This window comes from Mirounga angustirostris, unplaced genomic scaffold, assembly GCF_029215605.1.
Source record: "Mirounga angustirostris isolate CCGP_5_RB_7025 unplaced genomic scaffold, mMirAng1.0.hap1 SCAF_9, whole genome shotgun sequence".
NCBI classification, from domain to species: domain Eukaryota; kingdom Metazoa; phylum Chordata; class Mammalia; order Carnivora; family Phocidae; genus Mirounga; species Mirounga angustirostris.
The window spans coordinates 85571765-85584981 of NW_026991717.1; the positions used below are offsets into that span (position 1 = coordinate 85571765).

At 34.9% G+C, this 13217-nt stretch overlaps 1 protein-coding gene across 8 annotated transcripts in view; it reads left to right on the forward strand.

Annotated features, from left to right (window-relative positions):
• The window catches only part of MIPOL1 (mirror-image polydactyly 1), a 318590-nt gene that overhangs the window by 221543 nt on the left and 83830 nt on the right, over positions 1 to 13217 (forward strand). For all 8 annotated transcript variants that reach the window (XM_045900733.3, XM_045900736.3, XM_045900731.3 and 5 more), the window contains one exon: positions 2168 to 2262. In XM_045900733.3, the coding sequence (XP_045756689.1) occupies positions 2168 to 2262 (95 nt within the window). The remainder of the gene's footprint in view (positions 1 to 2167; positions 2263 to 13217) is intronic.

Here is a 13217-nt window from a genome sequence, read left to right on the forward strand (position 1 = left end):
GATGGAATGGATCTGAAACTGTCTGGCAGAGGGGATCCAGGAGTACAAATGATGTCATCAGGATTCAGTTTTCTTCTGGGGCTGGTGGGATGGAGTACTGTGTTTGCACAACCTGGATTATATTTACCTGAGTGGTAGGGAATGAAGTTCATCCTAGCCACCAGGACTGAACAGGATCACTGTGACAGAGGGTAAGGGTATTTCCCCAAAAAAGAAATGCTGGCCAGATGAACATATATCTGATAAAGGAAAAGCCAGGAAGTTTATAATAGCTTTGAACATAGTCAGCAAGGCCTAGACATAAGATTAGACATTTGGGTTGCTGTGAAGCCACACCAGATCTTCATAGCCAATTAAATGTGAGAAGTGAGAAAGTCAGTATTACCTGAAGCACAGGAATTTAAGTAAAATTCTCATGTTCCCATTTTTATTGCAGAAATTTCTTAGGCAGAAATCTTCATTATGGCGTTTTCCTACCAGAACATTGTTCGTTTTGTTTTTGGTTTGGGAGGGGGTTTTTGTTTGTTTGTTTGTTTGTTTGTTTTGTTTTTGTTTATTCGTTTTTGCAGAAGTACCAGGTTAAAAAAAATCAAAAATAATCATCTAAGGTACTTAGCATTCTCATATATTTATTTAGCAAATTCTCTGTTACCTGTCCAATATTTGATATTCCTTAAATACATGTAACAGGATGTTCGACATTTTGTAAGTTGAATGTGATATGTTCTTTTTTGTGTGATTCTTTTTGACCATTAGTCACAGTGGGTATCTGTGTCTTCCATATTAACCATTTCAATCACATTTTATAGTTTACTGAAAATTGGCAAAGCTGTCAATTTTTGACATAAAGAACCAGCCACCTATTTTTAAATGCTTTTTTTATAATTTTTGAGAATGTTTTATCTATAATTCTAGAACGTGACATGTTAAAGCAAGCACTCAAACATCTTAAATTTAATGAACAAGTAACTCTTTGTTAGGTTTGCTAGCCCAGATAGAGAACAAATTATTTAACTTAGCTCCTAAAGTTATATACAAAGACCTGAATTGTTGCATTGTTTTTATTATTCTACATTATTCAAATAGAAAAGTGGCATTGTCCAGTGCTCACTTACATTACACTAATTAATTTTCCTGTGGTCAGGATTTCACAGTTTGTCTTATGACTTTATTCTTATGCAAGAAAATAATCCCAGTGAAATCATCTGAGTTCAGCAAAATTAGTGAACTTCTGCCTCCAAACTCAATCACTTCTTAATTATTGCCATTAGTGTAGTTTGTGAGATGTTTGATAACAATTTGCTCTGTGTTACATATCAAACACCACTTAAAGTGAAAGACAGTCCTTTCATGCAAATCAAATTTTGAATAAACAAAACTGAAATCTGACTTTACTGGTATCATATTTTAAAAGTTTCATTGAAAACTTTTTGGCTATGCCTGAAACCCAATGGGAAAGATGGTTGGAAGTTGGCAGTTCTTTTAAAACTACAAGTTTGAACTCTGTTGAAAAACTGACTAGTCCCTTTTAAAGTTTGAATACTACAGGCAGAGAGGAACAATAACATCCTTTGAATAAAATACCTCTTAACATTCAAGATTGTTGCCATACTCCCTTCAGAGATTTTTGTCTGGCAGAAAAGGAATTGAAAAGGTTAAGTCATATCTGTAAGAATCAGGTTATAGTCTTGTATATTTTTTTCACATTAAATATCAAAGATGGCTGAACAACATATTTAGAATTTTCTGGGTTTTACTATTAATAAAGTTAAAAGAAAATCTAGTGTGGTCAGGCAGTGGAGCCACATTAAGTTTGTATGTGAAACACCGATTGTGCTTATCTCAAGATATTGCTCTGAACCCATGTTCCACATTCTGAATTCTGTGTATAAAGTTAAACATTGCAGAAGGGCATATATCTGATGATACAGATGAATAAGGTTGAAGTTGAGTAATGAGCAAACTTGGTAAATTTAATATATTCTTGTCTTCAATATGTCTGTTACTCATATAATTTGATTATTTTGTGAGAAATTATGAGACACTACTGAAAATACAGATAGATTTTAAAACTACCACAAATTTAAGGCTCCTATTTATACTACAATACTGTATTCTAACATACCAAAACTAATATTAAATTTCTTAAAATATTAATTACTTGCAGGCAAAGTTGTTGGCTATGCAACAAGCCAGAGAGACTGCAGTTCAACAGTACAAAAAACTAGAAGAAGAAATCCAAACACTTCGAGTTTACTACAGGTAAAATTCTTTTTAACCTGGGCATAAATAAATGTTGGTCTGGCCCTATTGAACTATTTGCTCATCTAAATGCCACCTCTGAAATGATATATATATTTAAAACAGTACATGAATAACAGTAAAAACAGCCTTTCGCCAATTATAATATAATATGAGAAGTTTTATAAAGGAATGCCACTGAAGGATTTTTAACACTTATTTAATTTATGCTCCAAGAGTAGTTGTGAAATTAATTCAGTAGGTCACACTGGCATTTTTTAATGAAAAGAAATAGAATAGAAAGTATCACTGGGTGTTTATACGCAAACAATGAGTCATGGAACACTACATCAAAAACTAATGATGTAATGTATGGTGATTAACATAACATAATAAAATAAAAAAAAATTTTTTTAAATGTCAGAGTGCATCTCCTATAGTAAAGGTAAATATTGTTTTATGATACTTTGGTTTTAGTTTGGTGTTGTGTGAAAGAGAGTTAAGATGGTATATTGAGTTATGTGTAAAATATATATATTTTCACAATGGATCATGGTAAAAATAAATAAATAAAAGGTTTGAAAAGTGATGTACAATGTCCTGTATGTTCTCTGATACTTAATAAGATTAAAAAACCCTCAAGTCTGAAGTGTAAGAATTCACTAACTTGGGCTGTGGGTTATTGAAAGATTTTCTTTTAATTTTTCCCCTTCTCAGAATAATGTTGTTAAGTACAAAATATGCAATTAAATCAAAATCAGCTTTACTGAAATAGTTATGAAAGTATCATGTCATGATATTTTACTATATTCACACATCATTATTAATACATTAAATTAGTATGTCTAACAGCAAGTCTATTAACTATAATTTCAAAGTAGTGATGACTGTAAATGGTATTTTGGGGATAACTGCAAACCCTGAAATGTGATGTGAAAACACCAGTGGTTCCTATGGGTGCAATTTCTCAAGAACTGCTAAACAGTACTATTGTAGTTTTAGGCTATGTTCATAATGGTAAGAAATGCTGTATTTACACCAGAGTGAAAAATAAAGATGAATTTTTTTTTCATCCCAAGTTAAGAATGCCTGCTTTAGAACAATGTTACTGGCATATGTAGTTGGTTATTGTTATGAGTTGAATTGTGTCCCTCAAAAAAGATATGTTGAAGTCCTAACCCCTAGAATCTCAGAATGTGACTATATTTGGAAATAAGGCCTTTAGAGAGGCAGCCAGGTAAAATTAGGTCATTAGCATGGGCTCTAACCTAATATGACTGATGTTCTATAACAAGGAGAAATTTGGACACAGAGACACACACATAGAGGAAGGCTATATAAAGACACAGGGAGAAGACAACTGTGCGCCTGGCATCCACAAGCCAAGTAATGCCAAATGTTGGCAGCAAACACTAAAATGTAGAAGAGGCCTGGGAAGATTCTCACCTATAGCCATCAAAGAGAGCATAACCCAGCTGACACCTTGATTTTGGACCTGTAGGTAAATTTCTGTTTTAAGCCTCCCAGTTTGTGGTACATTGTTATAGTAGCCTTACGAATTAATGCAGTTATAAAATATTAAGTATGTTTGATTGATGACTGGGGATCATTTGTCTGCAGTTAGAAGCAATGTCTATATGTGATCATGTCAGTAAACAAAAACCTGATGATTAATGATGACATCCCAGCCACTCACCCTTTTTTTTTTTTTGTCACTATAGAGTGGATATGACAATCTTTCCTTCATACTTTACACCAATGGGTTCTCAACTGTAGCTGTGCATAAGAAGCACCTGAGGAGCCTCTAAAAATTCTAATCCCCATCTCCTCCCAGGCCAATTACATCAGTCTCTTGAGGTAGGACTAGGCTGTCAGTGTTTTAAGTTCCCTAAAAATTCCCACATGTATTCAAGTTTGAGGGATGCTGCTTTACAAGCACATTTCAAGTAGCTGCATTAAATTAGGGCCTCTTGGTAGAATAATAGGAGCATATATTAAACCTGCTACTAGGACTTATGAATATTGTGTGGTTTGTGCCCTTGGATATTGCAGTGCGGTATGAAGTAGCTTCACACTATCGGTAAGGGAGAGTTTTCATGGAACCTTCCCCTGCCATCCTTGTGAGATAGGACAGCAAATGCTTGTTGATAAAGTGACATTATCCAGGAATTCTGAGAAGCATATGATAATCTTACATGACCTGACATTTTTTTTCTTAAAAAACAAACCTTGATGTCAGTTCTTAATGCTCCTTCTTTTTACTGAATTGCAGATTACTGAAAGATTTTTAAAAATTGTAAAGCCAAAATACTTGTTTTCCAAAGACTTTTTTAATCTACATGAATATAACAGAGTTAAACAATCTCTTCTAGATAAAGAGTTAACAATTGTTGGCTCAAAGATAGGCTTCACATGTACCCCTCTCACTGCTACTTAAAAAAAAAAAAAAAAAAAGGCTGGTAGTATGCTAAAGCTACTGGGATTTGCACTTAAGACAGCCCTGCCTTTTGTGGCTTATATAAATGAACCTCTCCAAGACCATTTCCTTTTTGTGAAATTAGAATTATAGCACCTACCTCATACAGTTGTTTTAAGTATGTACAGTTCTTAGCATAGTATTTAGCTTATTGTTAGTGCTCAACCAACGTTAAGATAAATTTACTTTTACACGACAAAGTCAGTGAAGTAGGAGTAGAATCAAAATGTATATCACTGAAGCCAAAGAAGGAGATTTTTAAAAATTTTTTAAAAAAGGTCATCTATTGCTAAATGGTTAAGGAAGATAAGGAGAAAAAGTGTCCTTTCTATTTGAAATTAGGTGGTCATTAGTAACCTCCACAGAGGTAGTTTTAATAAAGCATTAGATACAGAAGCCAGTTTTCTGTGAATTGAAGAGTGATTAGAGGTCAAGAAGCATAGTAATTTGGACAATAGAGCAGTCCTTGAAGAAACTTGAATAAGGAAGATGTTAATGATAGTTGAGAAGAAAGGAAGATAGGTTCAGGACTTTTGGTTTTGGTTTTTGAAAAATGGCAGATATTTGAGCCTGCTTATGACGAATTGGAAAGAGCTAATAGAATTGTTATGGTTGGAACAGGATTCCTACAGAAGTAGGAAGAGATGGAATTTAGAATCTCCCAAAGCATTTGCCTTGAGCAGGAAGATGGTCACCTTGTGCTCACAGACAGGACTGAAAGAGATAAGAATAGCTGTGGAATAGAAATAAGTTTCAGTTCAGAATTAAGAGTTTCATTTTTTTCTGTAAAGTGAGGGTCAGTATGGGCTGCTAAAGTGCAGAGGGCAGGAGGCTTTGAAAGGGAATGGGAAAGAAAACTGAATAAGGGCAAGAAGACCACGACAAGCAGTCCTAAAGAGCGAGCTGGGCATAGATGCTACAGGTGAGTTCTAGTTTTTACAGTTGCATAACTTGACACGTTCAACTACCTTGTATAGTAGCACAGAAGGCAAAGGATTGAAATGATCCAGGATTACAGGTTTGCAGGACCAAAATGATGGAGAGGAGCATGGTTGAAAGTAAACTAGCAAAAACTTGTTGAAATGATGAATAATGGTCTAAGCTAAATAGAGCAGGAAGTAAAACTGAAAGAACCTATATACCAAGAGAAAAAGGAGGAATTAAGAAACCCTAAATCTTGAGATCAAAGGGCAAAGGTGGCAGGAATAAGAAAATTCAAGAGCTGAAAGGATCAGATGTTGTAGGCAGAAAGTGGACTGTTGCTGTTTAAGATCTCAGAGGTGAAGCACTCAGACTGAGCATTGACAATATTAAAAGCATTGCCTTAGAAGTAGACGAAATTGAGAGGGGGGTCACTAGATATGAAGAAGTAAAAAATTATGAAACTCAAGTATTGAATACTCATTTGGATACTGTCTGAAAAGATTGGGTACTCACTGTCAGTGCCGTAATGGCAAACGACCTAAAAATAGATAAAAGCTACGTGTTGAAATAAACAGCTATATGTATCAAAGGAAGAAACCTGTATGGTGTGTGATGCACAGGAGAATGTGTGCGTCTGTGAGGAAAGTTGGGTCCTTTAAGGAGCTCCGCATTTCTGTCAAAACAGAGAGGTACAGAGAACCTTCATGCGTTGTTGATGGGGATATAAAATGATGCATCTGCTGTGGAAAGCAGTTTGGCAGTTCCTCAAAATTAGACATGGAATTCCCACATGATCCAGCAATTCCACACGTAGGTATATACCCTACAAGAATAGAAAGCAAGGACTCAAACAGATACTTGCACACCAAGGTCTGTACTGTATTGTTCAAATTAGCCAAAAGGTGAAAACAAAACAAGTCGAGTGCCCATCAACAGATAAATGAATTAAAAAATGTGTTATCTACATACAGTGGAATATTATTTAGCCCTAAAAAGAAATGAAATTCTGATACATGCTACAACATGAATAAATGCATTATGCTAAGAAGAATAAGCCAGAGAGAAAAGATAAATATTATGTGATTCCACTTCTATGAGGTATCTAGAATGGGCAAATTCCTAGAGACAGAAAGCAGAGTAGAGTTACCACTGGCTGAGGGAAGGAAGGGATGGGGAATTGCCAGGGACTGGGGGAGGAGAGAATGGGGAGTTAGGGTTTAATATGTAGAGTTTCTGTTTGGGATGGTGAAAAAGTTCTGGAAATGGATAATGGTAATGGTTGTACAACATTGTGAATGTACTTCATGCCACTGAATTGTACACTTAAAAATGGTTAAAATGGTAAGTTTTATGTTATCTTACCACAATTTTTTTTTAAGAAAAAAAATGTACAAAGAACATTCTGTGAGGATATGCAGAAATTTATTTAAAATAGAATAGGAGTAAAATCCCTGGGATATTAGACTCTGGGAAGGGAGAGGCAATTACAAAAAGAACAAAGCTGTAATTTCATGGGAGCTCACATTCTGATTTAATTGATTCAAATGAAAGTAAACAGTATTTCTTACTCACTTGAATAGATGGTGGTTACAGATCCATACATAAAACACAACTAGTATTCATAGAGATAATAGTTTTTTGCTCACTTTCCTATGTTATAGAGGACAAGAAAAAGTTCCATTTTTATGTGAAGAAAACCAGTACTAATTATGTAATGTGTGTGTGTGTGTGTGTGCGCAAAGAACTCCTAAATAATAAATTTTGTTTAGCAAAGTTTAAGAAAAAATACATTTTCAGTTATTCAATTTTACACACACATATACACATATGTGTGTATTACCATGTCAAAGTTATTCCCCAATAATTAAGAAAAACAAGCTAAGAAAAAATAGGAATAGGACAGTAAGCTGGAGTCAGGAGCAAGTCAGTATACAACAAAAGAATAAATAAATCTCAAGAATAAGTCTGGCTCTCAGCTACAGCCAAAGCCGGGGAAGATGTATGATCAGTTACTAGTTTTAGGGACAGATTAAAATATGCTGATGACTTTCATTCTACTTTGCCTTTAGTTCTGCCAGTTAGTGATAATGACCTTATTCTCTTTAAATTCTTTTCCAAGAATAATTTTCTTTTGCTGGGTTATGTGCACTAAGAGCTACTGTTACTCTAAGCATTTCATTTCCCTGTATGGAAATAAGGAACATGGAACTATATTTTTCTGAGCTTCTCTATTCTGTCTGTTTCCTTTGAGTTTTAGAAGATTTTTGAGTACTAAGAAGAGAAATGTTGGCCTTTCATTTCCTTTGGCAGAGTTAGGGACGGGGCCATGAGGTGGATGGGTAGGGATACTAAACTTAACCATTATAACTGACAGCTCTTTCACATTAAAGCAGAAGGCATAACAAGAGAGGAATAGCAATAGGAAGATTTAAAATAAACTTCACTTACTACAAAAGTGTTTTTAGTAAAGTATTAGTACCTCCTCATTGTTGTGCTAAATGCTAAATTCACTGGCAACAGCTTCATTAGTTTCAATCTAAACAGCTTCATCAGGGAATGATCTTAAACTTGTAAGGGTTAGATCTGTATTTAGTAATGATTTTTTCCTGTTATTATAAACCTGTAGGGCTGCATTCCTAAGTTCAGGAGGCATAATAACAACCTCTTTCTAATCGAGAGAATGCCTAAGTTTCAGTGTTTGCTGATTTTATAGTACTTCCTTATATTTCCTCTTGCTTAAAAAAAGTGTAAATTCAAATGTGTAGATAAGAATAGATCCTGTTGTTTGGTGCCAGTAAACTAGGATTTAATATTTACAATAACAGCAGTTTATGTTTTAAGTTTGTATTATATTTGTGTGATTCCATGTGGGAAGTCGTGATGCCTTTCAGAACCTAATAAATTTCACATTTTAGACCAAAAATATTGAATAGAATGCTCCATATTTTAAGGTAGTATGTTTCCTATGATTATACTAGTATTTTCTTAATCATAGAAATCATTTCTTAATAGAATACTTCCATGTTTGACATAGTGAAAACTGGACTAAACATGAGCCCTACTTACTGGTTTGTAATACACATTTCAAAGTTGTAGAGGCCATAATATAGAGCCCTTGTAAAATATATTGAAAAAGAGAATGAAGTTCTTAATTTTTCCTACATTCCTTTTCTAAATTTTATTTAGTATGAGTCTTTTACTTCTTAGTTGCGTTTTTTTCTCTGTGTATATGCCATCCTTAGCAATGAAAAGCATGACTGTCACTCAGATCTGGTGTTTGGTTTGTTTTGTTTCTTTAGTGTGGTGATAGATTTTCCTTGAACCCTATGTTCTCTCAGTGAGAACTATGCATTGATAAGACAGTTGGCAGTGACGATGGCATGCAGGCTCTAGCCAGGGAGCAGCATGTTTCTCAGTGCAATGAGAGGGCTTGAATGCTTGATCCTGACCTCATTTGTTCAGTGTTCTAATCAATTGTGCTAATTAGACTGCCCAATGACATAAAAAATTTTGTCACATATGTATTTTCAATAAGAATTAACTATCCATGTGGGGCGCCTGTGTGGCTCAGTCATTAACCATCTGCCTTCAGCTCAGGTCATGATCCCAGGGTCCTGGGATCGAGCCCCACATCAGGCTCCCTGCTCGGCGGGAAGCCTGCTTCTCTCTCTCCCGCTCCCCCTGCTTGTGTTCCCTCTCTCACTGTGTCTCTCTCTGTCAAATAAATAAATAAAATCTTAAAAAAAAAAAAAATTAACTATCCATGAAGCTGTGTTATGGTACCATACTGCTAAAGCAGTAATAAAAAGAGCAAAAGAAGACCTGAATTCTTCCATCTTTGCCATTGATCAGATTTTTTATTTAACATAGGCAAGCCCCAAGCTTTCTATGTTTCAGTTTCTTTAACTTTGACACTAGGGGCTTTTTGTAGTTAGTTCTAACATTTTGTGAAATTTGCCACCCTTTCATGTGAGGTAGATTAAATTTTTTTAGTGATGTTTATTTTTATTTTTAGAATCAAGAACTGTTGAGGCGCCTGGCTGGCTCAGTCAGTAGAGCATGCAACTCTTGATCTCAGGGTTGTGAGTTCGAGCCCCATGTTGGGTGCAGAGATTACTTAAAAATAAAATCTTAAAAAACAAAACAAAACTGTCTTCTTATACTATTAAGTCGCACCTATTTTCAGGGTCTTTTTAATGTACACTTGGCTTCACTTTGACTATTCAAACCAACATATATATTTGTTGGTGGCTGTGGAATGCAAAACAAAAGGAAAATTAAAACAGTTTGAAAAACAAAAAACCTTAAGGTTTGTATTTTCTGTATGTCCAGTGATTTGGAATATGGTTATTAAAGATTCCTTCCTCCTCTCAAATTATAGAATGTGACATTTAATAAGTTACTTCTGAATGTCAGGTACTTCACCTGTAAGCAGATATCTGACCTGCTTACTGTGAAGATCAATGAGAAAATATATTTAGATGTTTTTTGAAAACTGTAAAGCACTGTGCAAGGAAATAAATTAATAGTTTATTGATAAAATTACTTTAAAAGTTTTGCTTTATTCAGATGTAAGACAACTATTAAATTAGTAAAAGGCTGTTTCTATTGAAATAGTTTATGCTTCTATGACTGTATCCAGAAGGATATTTTTTGCATTGTCAGTTTTCACTATTTGCTGGGCCTTATTCTAACACTAAGTTAAAAAGCAAAACTAAAATTCATCATGTATAGTCCTACTGTTCTTTGTTTTGCAATCAAATGACCCTTCCTCCTCTTTTAAGAGCATTTAACAAAATATTTTGTCACTTAATCATTGTGGTTAGCAAAAGGCCCACAGTTAAAATGGGCTTTCTCCTGGTGTTTGCCATCTATTAACATTATTTCTGTTAGCTTAAGAAAATTTTAATTTTAGATTTTGTTAGATAAAAAACTAGTTTTTCCCTTGATCTTGGCACAGGATCACCATTATTATAGCTCCACAGGGGCCAGTTGCCTCATGCATAGGTGATCTTGCATTTGTCCCTTTTCACAAATGCAATCAATGGCCGAATTCTGCTACACTTTTCCTGGCAGTGTCTGTTACTTTTGCCTTCTTATTTCCCACAGTTCCTACCTTAGATCAGACTTGTACAGTCTCCTGGCCAGGCTTTTCTTCCTACTTACTTCATCTACTTGTCTCCATTCCTTACTCCTCTTAAGATTCCTGAAACATTATTTTCAACCTCTCACTGAGCCATTAACACGATTTAATGATACCACATTAGCTGTACAATAAATTCCAACCTCTTTAACCTAACATTCATGAACCCTGTTATTTCTGCCACCTCTATGTCTGAATTACTGTTTCACCCATCATCTTCTTGCCTGCTGGTGTCATTCCTGTCAGTGGTCATCGGTGCCATTACACTGCCTCACACGTAGTAGGAACCCAGTAAATATTTGTTGTACTGAATTGACTATTATTTGCACTCCCAAAATGAGCCATTCACTTTTTCCTAGACACACCCCACAATTCCCCACTCCAGTGCTTTCCCATATGTCCCCCATTCCTCCTGGAATACTCCATCTCTGCCTATCACCTTCTTATTGAGCCTTTGGAACACAATTTAAATACCAATTATTCTATTAATCTTTTTCTTATTTTTTCAACCAGAAATGATCTAATTTTACCTAAAAATTAACTACCATAGTTCTTCGCAATGGCTCTCTCACAATACGTACCTCATGCTTACCTGTATAATAGTTGTATGGCTATTTCTCTTAATTCCTCTACCAGGGCTGCTATTCCTTATATACACCCAGGCCTTCAGTAAATATTTGTCAAACAAATGAATAAACAATGAAATTAACACTAGATTGAAAGTTTCTTCAGATGGAAAATTTCTTCAGAATAGTAGTGTGTGTACAATGCATAATACAATAAGAATTCAATGATGAATAAAATGATTGGAAATAGTATGGATCTAGACCAACATCTTGATTAGTCATCTGCAAGGGTGTGGGACAAAACAGGGTCTTCATGTAACAGAGTATGTCATCTGCCAACAAAGTTTATTTTTTCCCAGGCCAACAGTGTTCAAATTTGAAAAACGTTATTAGAAATATTTGTTTGAATTTTACTTTTTTTTAAATTTAGAATTAAAAACTCAAGAAACAATATTATTATCATATATCAACATCATATATCATGTTCATTCCAGTATTGTTTCTTATAGTGAAAAAATAAGAATCTTTCCTTTGGATATTTTGTTTAGTCAACACATTATTTTAAAATGTTAAGTTAATTGTCAAAATAAAAACTGGAAGATCTGCCAACATGGGATCCTTATGATTATATCATAGCGTGTGTATTAGTCAGGCCTCTCCAGAGCAACAGAACCAAGAAACTGTGTACGTACATGGAGAGAGATAAATTTTAAGGAATTCACATGCATTTGTAGAAGGTGGCCAGTCTAAAATATGCAAGGTAAGCCAGCTGACTGGAGAACCAGGGAAGAGTTGATGTTGCTGTCATGAGTCCGAAGATGCAGAATTCCTTCTCCCTCAGGGGAGCTCTTTCTTTCTCTTAAAGCCTTCAAGTGACTGCACGAGCCTATCCCCCCCCCCCACCCATATTATGAAGAGTAATCCGCTTTCCTCAAAGTCTACTGATCTAAATAGTAATCATATCTAAAAAATGCCTTTATGGCAACTTCTAGACTGATGTTTGAACAAATACCTGGTACCATAGCCTAGCCAAGTTGACAAAATTAACCATCACACCTGTGCATTTCAACAATCAGCTGCGGCAAAGCAGAAACTACTTTCTCTAAAAAGCACACACTCTCTATTTCACCATATTTCCCATCCTGCCTACTTCATGCGTTTCAAATCATCTGCCTCATTCATATAGGCATATAAGTTTGTGACCCCAGATGTATGGTGTGATCTTATTTATAAAAGGAGTATTTGTACACATATTACAAATGCACTGGCCCCTGGCTGCCTCTCTAACCTTGTTTATTAACATGTTTCTACTCTTGCTTTAGCTACACTAGTTCCCTTATTATCATAAACCTTAAAACATTAGCTATGGCCAGAAATGACAATGGAAGGAGAGAATCCCTTCCTATTTCAAGAGACTTCACTGAGTACAATTAGATTTAATTTAGCATATTTGAATTATAAATGTTTTTCTCCTTCCTTTCTATACATGACATATATATGTTATTAATTCTTTAAAGGATACTCTTAATGCTTTAAAGGATACTTTAGAAGTTTTATTAAATCTAAACTAGTTTAAAATATTTGACAAATGGAAATAATAGCTAATAATTGGAAACCTTTCTTCAGAAACATTCTGATTCATTAACCATGAAAACAATAAATAACGATTTGTTAACGTATAGAACAAGATATAATAACCTGAGATCTTTGAGCTACTCTTTTTTTTTTAAAAAAAGATTTTATTTATTTATTTGAGAGAGAATGAGAGACAGCACGAGAGGGAAGAGGGCAGAGGGAGAAGCAGACCCCCTGCTGAGCAGGGAGCCCGATGCGGGACTTGATCCCAGGACTCCAGGATCATGACCTG